The sequence below is a fragment of the Malus domestica genome, chromosome 14 (assembly GCF_042453785.1).
Source record: "Malus domestica chromosome 14, GDT2T_hap1".
Lineage (NCBI taxonomy): Eukaryota > Viridiplantae > Streptophyta > Magnoliopsida > Rosales > Rosaceae > Malus > Malus domestica.
The window spans coordinates 29,262,800-29,281,015 of NC_091674.1; the positions used below are offsets into that span (position 1 = coordinate 29,262,800).

Sequence of the window (18,216 nt, forward strand, 5' to 3'; positions counted from 1 at the left end):
TGCGGTCGTCGAATATTTTGGTATTGCTTAAACCTGTGGTAGATGTACAATTTGCTTACAGAATACTCTCACAAAAAAATAAAAATAAAAATAAAAAAGCTTCCACTTCCGATAAATATGACCACAAGATATGGCAAAATGGAATTTTGGCCCTCCCAGAAGAAAACAAACGGGAAAGCTAATAATACGGTTTTAGAGGGAACCAAAGTAATCTTTTAACAAAGAGAAGATGGGGTTGGCCTGAGCAGCTCCCTCCAGTCTCTGAAACATGATTCCGTCCATTCGGGCTTGGACTCCGTCGGAAAACGTCAACTCCTGCAGCACTTCCTTCATTGTTCTATCCACTCCAACCAATGTAGCCCCTATGCCACTTAAAAGTTCTGGCAGCGTTGGGGAAGGTCTTGCGAGCTCCACGAGCGCAACCTGGCACCACAGCATGCACCACCATTAAGGGACATCCCAAAGAAAGGATAACACACTCAAACACTCAAAGTCGAAATTAATATTAATAACCAACATATTTTGTTGATGACCACACCTGTCTGTCTTGGGGTATATTTGCCTTGAGCTTTGCTATTGCGACAGCACGAGAAAATCCGCCAATAGCATCAACTAAACCTCGTGAAGCTGCATCGTTACCAGTCCAAACTCTCCCTTGTGCAACCTCCTCCATTTTATCTACCTGGCAACGCAACAAAAGAGGGACACTTTAATATTTCCAATTAACAGAAGGAAAAGTATGTGAAACCAAAACAAAGAATGAATTGACCAGCATACAGTCATCGATCTGGAAAAAGCCGCCTTGTCTCGGAATTGCTTATATGAATTCTGTGCAGACTTAGCAAACAGTTCAGCTTCTTCTGGTCTGTATTGGAAAAGAAAATGTTGAGTTTGAAATTTTTGCCATTTGTAGAAATAGAGGAGACGATAGATACTCTTGGCAACGAATCTTTTTACCTGAAGGGTCGTTGTTCAGCTGCAAGAACTTCAGCATATTTTCCCCTTGATATGATTTCTTTGTTGAAGCCAATCTTCTCATACAATTTTCCCAGGTTAAACTTCCCTATAAACAAAATTCATATGCAAATACATAAAAAAATGTCACACAATTATGTAGTAGTTTTTATGCATTTAGATGCGTGTCTGTCACTGTTTTGACCAGCGTCATTATATGATATAGATCAAATGGGGCCGCAGTGTAGAAGCGATGGAGACTAATGCCTGAGCCACTTGGCTAATTCAATTTATGATTATATAAAGTCAAACTCACCTGTCACAACTCCAATGGAACCAGTTAAGGTTAGATTTTCTGCAACAATGGTGTCTGCTGCCATTGCCATATAGTATCCTCCACTTGCTGCCACATCAGACATCGATGCAATGACAGGTTTTGATGCAGCCAAAAGTCTGATTTCCCTCCACATCCTGCCCGACATAAACACATCAGGGCAAGCAGTTAATCGTGTGCACACATAGGCACACAAATACACAGTTTCTTCTCCACAACAGTACTTTCCAAAATACCAACAATTTATGAGGCAAAATTTAACATGTAGAGTTTCATGCAGCTAAAATAACAATAACTGTAATACCCCACTTGTCCAAACATTTTGCCTTCATTTTACTGATATCGTAGTTTCAATCAAAGAGAATTATCTTCTTTATCAGGCTCATTCATCATAAGCAGACTAGACAATGAGATAAATACAAGCATCATCCGTTTCCCCAAATCAGACCCTTACTGCTGCAAGACCCTGTTTTAAGCCACGCCAGCACCCAAACTCTAAACTATGTGGACATTGCGGATGAGAATATCCATACTCATTCAGATGCTCGAGATGTTTCCCAATTACTACAAACTAATAAATGTACGCATGAAATTAAGCTTAAAATATACTAGCACTTACAAATCAGAAGCAAGAGCATCACCTCCAGGGCTGTCAATTCGGATGATTGCGGCCTTATATCTTTTTGATTCTGGAATGGGAAAAATATCAACATGACGGGTAAAAAAAATGAGATAGCAGTAACCAATGCCCAAAGGTTTCATATTCAGCAACTACAAAGTACACAATTGCCCATCATTGGTCTTGTTACATGTCACTGCTTTCTATAAATGATACGTTATTGCAAGTAAACAGAACAAATTTTTCTACGTTCATCAAGTTACTCCATGTAAGTAGTGTTAGTGACACATGCAAGAACTATATAACAAACTACTCTCCACAGTATAGCAAACCATAATCTACATCCACATCTTGTATCTTATAAAGCCTCTGAAAATGTATCAAAAAAAAGAAGGCCACCATGCTAAGCAAATGAACTTCCATACGATAGACCACAGTCACCATACCTCTCACACTGCGAATCTTCTCAATGAACTGTTCCCCAATAATACTAGAACCGGGAAGACTTAAACCGCCTCGTACACGAGTAATGCTGCCTGATGCTCTAATTATGGCTATCTTGTCTTTACCACCTGATAATCCAACAGTCCATTGCCGAACCCTTGAGTACTTTCTGTTTTAATAACGAAAAAGAATGAATAAGTAAGGAGAGGGACGGAGGATGGTCAAACACACACATATAGAGCATCTAGTGGACATCAAAATACTAGTAATTGAAGGCCACCAATAAGAAAGTTGACTACTTGTAATCAACCATAGGAAGAGTTTTTTCTTTTTGTACTCCAAGTCTTTCCTTCAACATTGAAATAACCTGCGAGGCCACCAATACTATCACAACGATGAATGAATACTGTTTTGCATACAAAATATGGGACGTTCATATCAAAATACGGACAACAGGATAATTATAATTAACATATCAGAAGACAGAATATAACACTGGAAGACAATTGAATGTATGTTTGTATGTCATAAATAAACTAAGGTAATTCGTAATTACCAGGCCATAAAACTTCAATATACTCTGACAAACTTGAAGAGCAAAACTGAACTTTTGAAAATTCTCTCACAACTATGTTACTTTTTAAAATGTCTGGATCCGAAATACATTGAAACAACCTTCTAAGTCTTCTAAGTATAAAATATTCCCATGGTATTAAATTTTGATTATTTCTAAACATACATCAAACGTCAACTCCAAATCAAAAGGAACTAGAACTCCATACCTCGTCATCATATTGTATGTTTGTGATCCAGCCTTCTTCTTTCAATTTTTCTACTTGGTAGACTCCTTCATTAATAAAATTCTCAATATCTTCTCTTTTCTTTCCTGTAGAAAAATTTCAGAAGTTCATCAGTTCCTTAAACTTAAAGACTTGAAGATTGGCTAAACATCAAATTGCAAAGCACCTCTCGTGGAAGAAATCACATCCAGCCAATTCCCATATATATTATCAAGCAATGCTGTCAGCATCTCACAATTCTCTTTGGACATGGTTTTGCGTGCAAGTTGATCACCGGCACTTTTGTATTTACCAATCCTTTCCACTTGTGGCTCGATTCCAACTTTCTCAAGAACACCTGAAAGAGAGTATGACAATTCCCTGCAACATGAGCTAATGAATAAGCATTTTCTCACAACAGAAACAAAGGATTTCGGGGAAACAGACCTCTTATGAATGAGGCTTGAACGGTGAGACCAAACAAAGAAAAATAAGCACTTGGAGGTGCATATATCTCTTGGCACGCACTAGCAAGGTAATACTCTTTCTCTCCACAAGCCGGTACATAGGCCACAACAAATTTACCTGCCACAGTGAACAGTCCATATCATAAGTTTTTTCTCCTTGACAAAGCGACATTCTAAACTACTCTAATAACTCGAGCGCAAGGGGGCGGACACATTTACAGAAACAAAACCAACAACAAAGCCTTATCCCACTAAATAGGGTCGGCGGTGTGAATTCTAAAACGTCATTGTGCTTAGTTTTGCGCCAAGTCTAACAAAAACATAATCAAAATTAACAATAAGTCACAAAAAGTACCTGATTTCTTGAAATCCAAGATATGTCTTCGGATTTCTTCGACTTTGCCCCAACCACAATTCAAGCTTTCAATTTGGAGATAGACACCGGAAATTCGAGGATCGTAAGCTGCTTTAATCAAATTCTCACAAATTTGAGGCAGCGAAAGTCCACTCGAAAATCGACTCTTCAGCTGATCAGACACCTGCAAAAGCCAATAAAAACAATTAATTTAGAAAAAAGTCACAAAGTTAAACGCTTTTCTCAATTGCAATCCCAAACACGCAGCACAACAAATGTAAAATTTGAGAAAAATGCAAAACCTGGCCACGCAATTTGATGGTCAAGACGCTGCCTTTCTTGACGCGCTGCCAAGGGAAGGCAATGAGCATGCGGAGCTTGACGACGAAGCTCTTCCACGCGCTCGCCTTCTCGAACCGAAACTCGCCGCTCGGATACTCCTTGTCTGCTGTTTTGGATTTATTTACGATCTCGCCATCGCTCTCCTTCGATTCGTCTTCTTTGGTATCCGTCGACGACAACGGAGACGAGTCGAAGGCGCGAGCTGAGATGCTGCGCAGAGAAAGAGGGGGAGAGGGAGAGATGAATTGGGGGCGGAGGCATAGGAAGCGGAGGGAGGTGGGAGTGGAGAGAGGTTTGGACAGAGAGGTCGAAACGAAGGCATTGAAGGCGCGGCGGTGGATCGGAGAAGTGTGGAGAAGAATGAGCTTCGACATTCCTCTCTCAGCTCACTGTAACTGTCAGGAGGATTCAAGAAGGAGAAAGAAAGCAAGGAATTTTGAAGGGGATGGCAATTGGCAAAGGTTAGATTTTGTCCACGTCACCACTTGTGGTTTTGTCGATGTGTCGTATCCTGGCGCGCTTTTTTGTTTCCTTATTTCCATTTGATGAAATTACAACGAATTTGCCCTTTCACATACTTTTTCGTTTCACATACATTTGTTGATTATTCGAACATTAATCTCCGTCAATTCATTTAGTTCAATAGTAAAAAAATTAAGAGGGTGTGTAAGAAGTAAAAATGAGAATGTGGATAACACTTAAAGTATCCCCAAATGAGATGTCAAAAGATAAATATCAAATGTTAATTTGATAGTTTGACGTGTCAATATCATATTTTTTCTTTTTCTAACCGTTTTTTTAAGTGATATTTGTAGGACACATTTTAAAAACAAATCAATTAAAATAAAGTTTCAAGATCTATAATTGGTGCATTAATGAGATTTACACAATAAAATAATTAAAATTTATTTGACATCATCTTTTCTTGTATGTCAAATTTAACATATGAAAACTCATATGTCAATCCACATAGGATTAACATATCGGTTGAAGCTTATTTCTACATTTAAATTTGATTACATGACATTCCACTTAGGATTTGACATTTCGTTTGGAGATGGTCAGGGATGACAATTCTAACCATTAAATTCGATATCCGTCCAAATAAAACGAATTTGCGTATGAAAGTTCTGGTATATTTTGAATCAAAAGTTGCATTTTGTGGGAAAGTACAAAAGTTTTGAATCGAAATCAATGAGAATTCAATGGTGCGTATGAGAGATACCAAATATCAGTCAACGTCATCAATGTTTCAAATTCAACGCTTTCGTTTTTATATTCCACAAGACCAGTTCATTGAATCACTTTATACATCAAATGTTTAATGACGAAATTAATATATACTAAATTATAATGCGTCAACCAAACAAATATATTTTTTGTATTGACGAACATCGACATAATCGTTAACCAATGGGGAAATCATTTTCCCGATGGTTAATTTGCGATTATAAATATGATTAATTTTCGTGGATATAGCATTTCCGTTCATAAACCGAACGGTTGCCATCCCTAGTAGTACTACCCATTTTCTTATACTTTTTTTAACAAATGATATTATATACACTAAATAGTGGAGGAGCGGACTAAATCCTACAATAAGCTTGCACTCTTTTTCTTACTCTTTAAATATCAACATAAATAACTTTTACATTTTACAAGAAAAGAAAACGTTTGAAATTTCCAAAAAATTGGCACAGATACAAGAGTTGGATGGTCAAGTTACCAGATCGATAGCACGAGAAACAAACCCTAGAAAATTTATGAGATACAGCTATTAGGTTCTTAGAATTTTGGGTCGTTGGAGGAACTTGGTTTTCTTTGGGAAGTGCTGAGTAAGTTAATCACAAAGGTACGTACATACATACATACAGACCTTTACTTTTGCTATGGTTTTTCAATTAATTAGTTAATTTACACCTAATTCAAAGTCTTTTCTTTATGTTTAGGGTTTCTTTGTTCAGATCCGAGGATTATTTTTTTTTTTTTGTTGAATTTAAACATCCCAACTGTGTTACTCGAAATCAAGATAATGCAGACCATATTAAAGTTTGTTCTTTGTAAATTTCGGAATTTGAATGCAGTCCAAATTTTTGTATGTTCGTAGGGCAAGGTGGAAGACGACTTGATGAGTTTAAATTTTGAGTTTTGACTACGATGGAAGATGACTCGTTCAAGGACAGTCTGTCAAGAGCAACAAAGTATGCACTAGAAGCGGGTTGCATTAGGTTACGGCGCAAGGAACGCGTCACCCGCTGTGTTAACTTACATCTTCAGACCATCTTTGATCAACTGGTCTCGCTCTACATTCCTCTCTTTCAGTGTCAATGGCGACGGTTAAAGTATCTTTTCGAAGAGTCTGCCCTTCTTCCATCAGGCGTAACTCCGTGGATTCATGCCACAAGATGTTACATCTCGGCATGGATACACGATCTGTATGTTTCAAATCGCGAGGCTGTCCAGACGCTGTGCTCCCTTACATTTTTAAAGCATTACTCGCACGAAGAAGTTTATTGTTCATCGGAATATGATGCCTTTCTGATTCACCTGAATGCAGATATTCGGCCTACTCACATTAAGGGCACTCCGGAAGATACTGTATATGTTCCTGTTCTCAGTGACAGTCCAGCTTGGGGTACTGCTAATCCATTCAACATCGAGAACTTTGTTTTGGATCGTAATTTGGTTCGAGGAATTATTGCGAATATGAAGAGATATTGGAGAACATCAACCGTTGGATCAGACAACCTAGGGAGGCCATTTTGACTACTCGACTGGCACGAGGACTGCGAGTGTTGTTCTTGGTTTCCTCGCGAAGGAAACTACACGATGGAGGATGTCATGGTTGCCTATATACTCGGAGCTGCCTGTACTCCCAATCTTGGATTCAGAGATGTTGATGATTGGCAAAACGGAATTGTGCCTGAAAATGTCAATCCGTTGTCCTATGACCGTGTTAAATATCGACATTTTTATGGTGGTTATGAGGTGAGGACCATTGAAAGAAGGCAAATTGTTGTAAAACTTGATGAGGAAACATTGGACCGTGTCCTTGAAGATCATCGTTTTTATAGTGGTTATGCGGTCGGAGATGGTAAACAAAGACAAATCCCAATATTTGTTAGGGGAACAACCCAAGGCCCTCCTCCGAACAAAAGGAAGAAGACCAAGGACAAGGTTTCCGTTTCAAATGCTGCTATACAGACTGGAAGCGAATACTCCGAAGCCATAACCATACAGACTGGAACCGAGTCCTCCAAAGCCACAGCCATACAGACTGGAAGCGAGTCCTTCAAAGCCGAAGCCAGTACCACAGTCGACCAGTTCCAGATAGTGGATTGGACCTACTCTCACCGTGTTATTCTATCCATGGATTCCGATACAAGGTCCCAGTCACTGTGGGAAATAGTGCAAAATTTGGATTGCTAGTGATAAATTTAGGTAGCAATGTCAACATTTAGAACTTGATTATGTTTTGATGTTTTGGAAAGTCAAATTCTGTGGCAAAAGTGCTTGAGACATTGATATTTTGCAACTGATTTGCATTAGAGTTGGCTGTTTTCTGCATTTTTCTGCTCTTTCAGCATATGCTGGATTGTTTATCCATGGACTCTTGCCACCAGAGCTCACATCTCTGCATGCATCCGCGCTCTATACATTTCAAATCGTAAGGCTCTCCAGCCACAATGCTGCACCACATTTTTGTTGAATGATGCAAATAAGCATCAGCAAGGTATCCACATCAGCAAGGTACCCACATCAGCAAGGTTGTTATCCACATCAGCTCAGTTAGATAGTTGGGATTGTAGGAAGTTATAAGGTGGTTATGAGTTTGTTAGAATGGTTATGAGTTTGTTAGAAACTGATAAAGATAGAACTGAGCATGTATAAATAGGGAACGTCTCTCTTAGACTTGTATTGAATTCATTACGAAATACACAAAACCTTATTCATTCTCTCTCTCTCGCTGTCTATACTACATTACAGCTTAGCATTGTTTGTTCTTCTTCTTAGATTCATAGTGAACTGTTAATATGGTATCAGAGCCATGGATGATTCTTCCACTTCCGCTGTCGTATTTCTGACGGGTAACTGATCCGTTTTGCTGTTCTTGGGAGGTTTTGTTACTTGTTTATGGAGTTTTCATTGGTGATGAAGATCTGTGCGCTCCAGGTGTTCGATGTTTTGTATCAGTGAGTTTCTTTCTCATCTTCTATATGTTGTTTACAAGGCCGATAGCCAGTTGTAGTTGTTCGATGTTGTGAATGTTTACAAAGGCCGATTGCCATTTTATTCTTTCCTCCTCAAAGGCCAATTGCCGGAGTGATTGAATCTTGTAGTTTTCTGCTATATTTCCTCTGTTAAAGGCCGATTGCCAAATAGGGTCACTTTAATTGATTGGAGTGATTGCATCTTGAAGTTTTCTGCTATATTTCCTCTGTTAAAGGCCGATTGCCAAAGAGGGTCACTTGCATTGATCTTGTTTGTTCATCATATACGACATCTTGGTTGGTAGATTCTTAAACTCTTGATTGTCACTATGTCTGATAATACCATAGACTCTGTGAAGGTTGAAAATCTTTTGGGCATGCTCACTGTGAAGTTGCAAGATGATAATTTTGTTAAGTGAAATTTTCAGTTTCAGTCAGTTTTGCGTGGGTATGATTTACTGGATTTCTTTACTGGTGATAATCCCTGTCCACCTAAATATGTCATACATACTGAAACTGGTGTGACAAGGGAGATCACTACTGCTTATAAGAATTGGGTCAAAAAGGATATGGCTTTACTCAGTTTGCTTATTGCCACTTTATTTGATGATGCAATGGAGCATGTTATTGGATGTAAAACATCACAGGAAGCATGGACTGCTTTACAAGATCATTATGCATCTGTGTCAGTTTCACGAATAAATCAGTTAAAGATTGAGTTTCATACTGCACATAAAGGAGGGGATTCGATTGATAAGTTTTTGTTGAAATTAAAGGCTATACGAGATCAGTTAATCTCTGCTGGAGAAAGGGTTTCAGAAAATGATCTGGTTATTGCTGTTTTAACTGGATTACCACAAGACTTTGATATGATTAGAACTGTGATTTTGGCAAGAGAGACACCAATTTCTTTGAAAGATTTTCGTGCACAGCTTCTTAGTGCTGAACTTACCATAGAATCCAGAGTTTCAGCTCTTACAGGTTCAATGGCAGCAATGTATATGAATGGGGATAATGGTAAAGGACATACTGGTTCCTATCAAGCAAATGGTAGTTATCATGGTGAAAGCTCAGCTATAGGGGCTAGTGGTTATCAAGGAGGTGAAAGTTCCATTATAGGGGCTAATGATTATCAATGAGGATATGGGTTTACTGGCAGTAATCAGAGGTCCTTTCATTCTCAGAATAAAGGGTCATTCACTTCTAACAGGAATTCTTATGGAAACAATGCTTCAAAACCTTATTTTGGTAACAAGAATAAAGGGTCGAATAATACTTTTTCTGATCCAGGCAGAAATTCTCAGTCAAGTTTTACTGGTCAGTCATCTCATGGTGGATCAAAGAATGGTTCAAATTGGCAGAATTGGAATGGGAATACTACTTATAAATCATCAATTACCCCTGAATGTCAAATATGCTCAAGGAGAGGTCACACTGCACCTAACTGTCATTTCAGAAGTACTACTAATGTTAATCAGTATCAAATCTTGGTGTGTCAGATTTATGGAAAGAAGGGTCATACTGCATTAGAGTGTTTTCACAGGAACAATTATGCATATCAAGGGGCTCCACCACCTTCATCACTCACTGCCTTATCTGCACAAGGTCAATCTAGTTTCTCTCCAGCATCAAGTGAGTCTCAACCACATGGGTTTTCTGCTGCTGACACATGGGTGCTCGATACTGGAGCAACTCATCATATGACAGCAAATCTCAATAATATGAACCAAGTTACTGCATACAATGATGATGACAAGATAATCATTGGAAATGGTCAAGGTTTGGATGTGAAGCATATCGGTTCTACTAACCTTTTTACTCCAGATCATTGTTTATTTCTAAAACATGTTTTGCATGTTCCACATATTACTGTGAATCTTTTATCAGTAAAGAAATTATGTCATGATAATGGCTACTGGTTTATATGTGATGATACTGTGTTTTTCATACAGGACAAGGCAACCAATGTGGTACTCTACCAAGGAATGAGTGATGGGGAACTCTTTACTATACCTATGACAGTGTTTTCAAGTTCTTGCTCTGTGAATAAAGGAATACAAGAGGTAAAGGTTGGCTTTGTGGGAAAGATGATTAAGACTGCAATTTGGCATAAGAGGCTAGGACACCCTTCTGAAGAGATATTGACTGCAATGTTGAAAGCAGCAAAAGTACCAGTTAGTATAGATTCTTCTCAGTCAATGTGTACTTCATGCATTTCAAGTAAAATGTGTAGGCAATCTTTTCCTGTAAAACAAAGTAGTGTTACTTTTATGTTTGAAAGAGTACATTCGGATGTATGGGGGCCTTCTCCAAACGTGTCAATTGAAGGATATAGATATTATATCAGTTTTATTGATGAGTATTCAAGGTTCTTGTGGATATTTCCTTTAGTCAATAAATCTGAAGCAGTTTCTGCATTTATAAAGTTCCATGCTTTTGTATCCAATCAATTCAACACTGCAATTAAATGTTTGCAAACTGATGGAGGAGGAGAGTATATAAGTAAAATGTTTGTTGCTTTTCTGGAATCAAAAGGTATTGTTCATAGAATATCATGTCCATACACTCCTCAACATAATGGCATTTCTGAGAGGAAACACAGACATTTGGTAGAAACAACATTGACTTTAATGTCTGAAGCAAATTTGTCTCCATCTTTCTGGTATCATGCTTGTTCATATGCAGCATTTTTAATTAATAGAATGCCAAGCAAAGTGTTACAAATAAAGTCTCCATATCAACTGTTATTTGACAAGGTTCCTGATATTCACAGTTTAAAAGTATTTGGAACTGTAGTATATCCATTTCTTAGACCTTATAATGCCAATAAGCTGCAAGCAAGGTCTGTTCAATGTGTTTTCCTTGGTTATGCTCTGGGGTATAAGGGGGTTGTATGCTACAATGTTCAAACAAGGAAGATGATTTTATCAAGGCATGTAATTCATGATGAATCTGTATTTCCATATAAGATCTTGCACATTACTAAGTTCAGTGACAGTTCAAAGATTGTGTGTACTACTCAGAGGCCTATTATAGTTCAGGTTTCTCTTGAGAATGTTACAGAATGTCAGAATTTTCGTAGGGCAAATAATGATGAAGCTGTTCATGATATGTCACTTTCTATATCAGATAATAGTGTTCATTCTGATGAAAGATCAAGTTCCTTGAATGAAGTATCAATTTCAGAATCCACATCACTGTCACAGGGTATCTCATCAGCTCCATATTCCTATCTCATCACTCCTGGCTCTATTGGTGTACCACAAATGTTGCCTGTCCACAATGACACACAGCTTGAGGTAATTTTACCTTTTTCATCTTCTATATCAGCTAATCTTGGTGAATCAAGTAATGCTTCTGTTCATCCCATGGTCACTCGGTTGAAGAGTGGTACAATACCACAGAGGAGTTATAAGGGCTATTTAGCTACATTGCCTGAACTTCAATCACTTCAATTAGCTGAAGATACTTACTTTGGTGGCGGTTTTTCTTTTTTGGTTGTTCATAGTGATACTGCTGAACCATCGACATTCAGAAAAGCTGCTACAATGCCACAGTGGCAAAGTGCAATGCAAGAAGAGTATGACTCTCTTAGGGCTCAAGGCACTTGGGCATTAGTACCACCACCTAGTGATAGGACTATTATTGGCAGTAAATGGGTATACAAAATAAAAAAGAATCCTGATGGCACAGTTTCCAGGTACAAAGCTCGGTTGATGGCACAAGGTTTTTCTCAGGAGCAAGGTGTTGATTATTTAGAAACCTTTAGTCCGGTTGTGAGACATACCACAGTTCGAATTGTCCTAGCGTTGGCTGCCATTAACCAGTGGGACTTACGACAGCTTGATATCAAAAATGCATTCCTGCATGGTGAGTTGCAAGAAGATATATACATGAAACAACCTCAGGGGTTTGTGGATGTCACTAAGCCAACACATGTCTGCAAATTGATTAAATCTCTCTATGGGCTTAAACAGGCTCCAAGAGCTTGGAACTCTAAGTTTACAAGCTATTTACCTACCATGGGGTTTCAATCTTCAACATCAGATTCCAGTTTATTTGTGAAAAAGTGTGGAAATGACATGGTCATACTACTTCTCTATGTAGATGACATTATTATTACTGGTTCCGATTCTAGTAAAGTTCAAAGGATAATCACAGAACTGTCTGAGGTATTTGAGCTTAAAGATATGGGCAGATTGACATATTTTCTTGGTTTGCAGATCAAGTATAAATCCAATGGAGATATTTGTGTTAATCAGTCTAAGTATGTCAAAGATCTTCTTCACAAAGCTGGCATGGACTCTTGTAAACCAGCATCAACACCATGCAAACCTCATAATCCTTTGCTTCTCAATGAAGGTGATCCATTATCAGATCCTACTTTCTATAGAAGTATTGTTGGATCATTGCAATATCTAACCTTTACGAGGTCAGATATTGCATATGCAGTAAACACTGTATGTCAGTTCATGGCTATACCAACCGAGGTTCATTTTGGGGCAGTTAAAAGGATATTACGATTTTTAAAAGGCACTATGCATCATGGAATCACATTCTCAGCTAATACAGAAGTAGGGATTCATGCATTCAATGATGCAGATTGGGCTGCAGATTTAAATACCTGAAGGTCTATCACTGGATATGTAGTCTACATTGGTTGCAATCCAGTTTCTTGGCAATCAAAGAAACAGGATTCTGTGTCAAGAAGTTCTACCGAAGCTGAATATAAAGCCTTAGCTCATACAGCTGCTGATATAACATGGATCAGAAGTGTGCTAAAAGATATGGCTGTCGTATTGCATTCTTCTCCTGTGATCTATTGTGACAACAAATCGGCCATTGCTATCAGTGCAAATCCAGTATTTCACTCCAGGATTAAACACTTAGACACGGATTATCATTTTGTTAGGGAGAAAGTTCAACAAGGAGATCTTCAAGTTCAATACTTGTCCACTGAAGAACAAATTGCTGATATTCTAACTAAGGGGCTGCATAGTCCATCATTTCTCAAGCATTCTTTCAATCTCAAGCTAGGAAACCCAGTTGAGATTGAGGGGGGATGTTGAATGATACACATAAGCATCATCAAGGTACCCACATCAGCAAGGTTGTTATCCACATCAGCTCAGTTAGATAGTTGGGATTGTAGGAAGTTATAAGGTGGTTATGAGTTTGTTAGAATGGTTATGAGTTTGTTAGAAACTGATAAAGATAGAACTGAGCATGTATAAATAGGGAACGTCTCTCTTAGACTTGTATTGAATTCATTACGAAATACACAAAACCTTATTCATTCTCTCTCTCTCTCGCTGTCTATACTACATTACAGCTTAGCATTGTTTGTTCTTCTTCTTAGATTCATAGTGAACTGTTAATAATTTTCACAGCCTTGAAGGCACACGACATTATTCTTCAGACCGGTAAGATCCATTTCTCGTTGATTTGAACGCAGCTATTCGCGCTACTCACATTCAGGGCACTATAGAACGCCCCTCCTGGCTGTTTGATTGGCATCAGTAGAAGTGTTGTGCTTGGTTTCGTTGTCAAGGATACTATTCCGCGAATAATATTTTGGTTGCCTATCTTATTGGGGCTGCTTCTTCTCCAAACCTTGGGTCCTAGAGATGTTGATGATTGGCGAAACGGTTCTCTGCCTGAAATCGCCAACCCCTCAGATTATGAACGTATTGTAGACCGGCGTTTCCATGGTGCTTATGAGGTCAGGACCCTTGGACAAAGGGAAGTTACCGACCAAAGAGATTAAAAACGCAAAATCTCCCCATAGTTATTGAGGAGACAACGCGAGAATCTCCAAACAAAAGGAAGAAGACCGCCAAGTCCATGACCGCTACCTCAAACAATGCGACGCAGAGCGGAAGCAAACCGTGTGACGGTGTGAGAAGGTGGAAGTCACAGGCTGCACAGCCTGCCAGTTTCGGCTAACATTTTGGTCATCTTCCCTTATGGTTTCACTTGAATTTTTCTGTGACTTCTGTTCAAGGCTATATTTTATGCAACTGGTTTTGCAGGACGCCGTTTTTGAGGATTCGCTTGATGGGGTTTGGATATTAAGTCTCCCGTCTCGTGTATCAATAAATTTTTCTACGTCCCGCCCCCTCAAGCGAATCCTCAAACAAAAACTCTAAAAGCCAATCCCATAATGAAACCATAGTCATAAAATTAAATTGCACCCTATTTTTCTTAACTGAGATACAATTGATCAGCTAACCCCATTACTAATTACCCGATTAACTACAAACTAATAGCAATTAGCTGATGATTAAGAACATCAAAAAACATCTACTCAATCAATTTCTTCCTTCCCAAAATACCCTTTTCCGGTTGGTTTCTTCCTCAGCGTTTCTTGCCGTGAATCAACAACGCCTTCTCTTTCTTCTCCTCCTGCTTTCTCCTTCCACCTCTGGTTTGCTTCTCCTTCGCCGGCTTCTTCTTCCCCTTTTTCTCAGCAGCTGCCACGCCCTGTCCTGACCTAGATGGACGGCCGTGATGATGGCTTGGGCCGGACGAGGCATCAGAGACCATTGAATCGTCACTCTCTTCACCCTTACGATGAACACCATAATTTTCTCCACCTTCATCGTCTTCTTCGTGATGCATGCCACCGTCGTTTTCGCCTTCCAGGCGGGAGCCAATGTACATCGTCCACCCGGATTCACTGCTGTGGCATTCCTCCGCACCTCCAAGCATTTTTCCAGACTCCATAACTGAATTAACAGATCAAACCCAACAGAAAACTGAATTAACTGAAACCAAAAACAGGGGAAAACAGAGTAAAAACACAGTAAAACAGAGGAAAATAGAATTAAGATTTCTTATTGCAACACGTGGATTGCCCTGTCGATAGGATCTTTCTCTTTAACCGACTGCGTCTCGCATTCAAACCCTCCCCTCTCACCTTAGTTTAGCTTTAAGGTAATAATATCGCTTGTAATCAAATTAAAAAAGAAAAGAAAAGTTCTTATAAAGAGAAGAGAGAGTAAAGCTTACCAATCTCACATTTGAAAGCAATGCCACAAAAGCCAGAAGCACTTCTCTCCCTCTACTTATACAAAAAGCCAATAAGCTGCCTGCAATAACTGAGAGTGCTACTACCACACTGCCTGGAAATCTAAATACCAATTAATTCTCCGGCTTTTTTACTGAGCAGAAAGACAGCTAGCCAGCTAGAAGCTGCTGTCAAAGAAAGTGAAACAATCCATCCTGCACATACCAAAGCTTAAAGCTTTTGCTATCTCTCATGAATTTGAAAGGACATTGGTGGTTGCTCACTCACTAGGGCTCATTGGGTTTCTCTCCCCAAAGGTGAAGCCTTAAATGCAGATGCAGAAAGAAAAAACCAGAGAGAGAGAGAATAACATTGTATGAGTTCCATACAATAGGACCTCTTCTCTATCTCATTTTGCTTTCACACCTTTAATAAAAATCCCTACTTGCCATTTAAAATGGAACACCCTTTCTCAATGGAACATGTTCGTTGTTACTGTAGTGTCGCAGTCTAATTATATATTGTCATTGGGGTGTCACGGTCTAATTATATATTGTCATTGTTAAAGAATGCAATCTTGCATCGAAAACTTGGATAGACGCAATATCTTACTACTTATGAATGAATGGTTACATTATTAATTACATTGAAGCCGTTTGTGATAAAATTTCACACATACTGAGTTATGCATGTGGTTAAGTTGAGATAATATCGATGTGATTAGTTGTAGACAACTAGCCCAATTCTGAAATCTTAACAATTATGTGTAGAAAAACTTACCATTACAATGAATTATTGAATCAGAATATCATATGATAATGAATCAGTCATATGTAAGTCTTACTTCCTTCTTATAAAGACAAGAATTTGCATAACTAAGATCATTGTGTCACAAACATATCACAAGTTGTTATGTGTTTTAACTTTTTCTCGTATAACAGTTTTGAGAGAAACGTCACATTAGCATTTCTCTTTTGTGTGAGTTCTATCTTGGAGTTGTAGGTTTTATTTGATCAATAGATAGGAACTAGTCAAAAACCTATGTCTGCTAGGGGTAGCTATGTTCTCCACCAAATTGATTGTTTTGATGATGTGTGTCTCCTAAAGGCAACGATTATGTCTTTTGTTTTGTTATTGGGGGAAGAGAAGAAAACAGAACACAGGTCCTAATCCTTTTAACAGCTCAATAATCCCAATGTGCAATCCAGCTTGCTATGTTAATTCAATATATTTTAATACTGTCGACATCGTTTCAAAAAAGGACTTGGATTGTCTGCCCTTCCATTTCTATGCCCTTCTCGTGCCCTCCTATTTTTGTGATCACGGTTAAACCACGTCAACATTTTATATTACTATTTCTTTTTGTTTTATTATTTTTATAAAAAAATAATATAAAATATTAATGTGGCTTAACCGTGACCGCACAAAACAGGAGGGCACGGGAAGAGCACCGAAATGGGAGGGCAGACAATCCAAGTCCTTCAAAGAATACTATCAACACCCAAAAATTATATATAATAATTTGTGATGGATTCGTAGCATATATATATATATATATATATATATATATATATATATATTTTTAGGTTCATTTTGTAATGTATTTAAACAATTTGAATTATTTATCTTTTAAATTTTTATTCAAAGATCATGTTTATAAAAAATTATCTAAATTTAAAATCATATGATCGTTGAATTTAGAGTTTAAGATTTCTTTGTAAAATCGTATTTGTTCATTTTCTTCACTACAAATAAATATCTTAATGGTTTTGGATTTATCTAATTTTTGCAAAAATAATATATGAAATTATAAATGATGTTCTGAAAGATAAACAGTTCAAATAGTTAAAAAAAAAAACATTACGAAATGAGTTTCACAAAAACATATATTCAATTGTGTAAAAAAAGTGATATTATGGATCCAACTAATAATAATATTATTTATGAATTATTATATCACTAATATTATATATTTATACATGTTGCCGCAAATATTGAAATTTCATATCAACTTATCAGAAAATTCTTGAAGAAACCATGTGCTTGTCTTGTTATTTATTGCTCTCCTTCTGTGCTTCTTGTACTGCTTTCGCGAGGAGGTAAGTTTGGATGGGTGAATTTATAGTGATCCATCGGACAGATATCTTGATCGATCGGACAGATATCTTCCACAAGCAAAAGTAAAAGTAAATATTTACTTCTGCAATAACTCTTGAAACGACATACATTGTTGGATATCCAAATCTCATCTTCTCCTCTCTCTCTCTCTCTCTCTCTCTCTCTCTCTCTCTCCCTCCCTCTCTCTCTCTCTCTCTCTCTATATATATATATATATATATGTGTGTGTAAAGTTAACAAAGATGTTAATATAGTTTAATCGCGGACGTTCAAATACTAAGGGATTGGAGAGAAGAAAAAATAAGAGAGGAAAGAATCTGAATCCTTCACTTTTGTAAGCCCTAATCAGTATCCAATGCATGAGCAGATGAGATGAGCTGCTGACATTATAATGTGCAAACTCTAGAAGCCAATGGTAAAAGGCCAGTGCCCTATAATCCAAGAAGAACTTCCTTACAATGAGATGACTCTATAACGACATTTCAAACTAATCACAAACTATACTGTAAGATGTGCTTCTGGTAGATATGATTTTCGCCTATAAAATGCATGGATATATAATTGACAACTCGTGTGATGGGGCC

At 37.9% G+C, this 18,216-nt stretch overlaps 1 protein-coding gene and 1 long non-coding RNA gene across 2 annotated transcripts; both read right to left on the minus strand.

Annotated features, from left to right (window-relative positions):
* LOC103424573 (serine protease SPPA, chloroplastic-like) lies at window positions 1–4,835 on the minus strand. The gene is made up of 13 exons (XM_008362664.4): window positions 4,255–4,835; window positions 3,953–4,136; window positions 3,578–3,715; window positions 3,318–3,488; window positions 3,134–3,237; window positions 2,651–2,718; window positions 2,354–2,520; window positions 1,908–1,977; window positions 1,271–1,425; window positions 958–1,063; window positions 778–865; window positions 539–682; window positions 1–423 (listed from the first exon to the last, which is right to left on the minus strand). Exons 1-13 carry the CDS (start codon window positions 4,666–4,668, stop codon window positions 193–195), a joined length of 2,040 nt encoding a protein of 679 aa, XP_008360886.2. The 5' UTR covers window positions 4,669–4,835; the 3' UTR covers window positions 1–192.
* Window positions 4,836–14,666: 9,831 nt separating this feature from the next.
* On the minus strand, window positions 14,667–15,941 carry LOC103455459 (uncharacterized). The gene is made up of 2 exons (XR_011575579.1): window positions 15,517–15,941; window positions 14,667–15,233 (listed from the first exon to the last, which is right to left on the minus strand). It is a non-coding gene; the product is annotated as an uncharacterized lncRNA (long non-coding RNA).
* Between the last annotated feature and the right edge of the window lie 2,275 nt (window positions 15,942–18,216).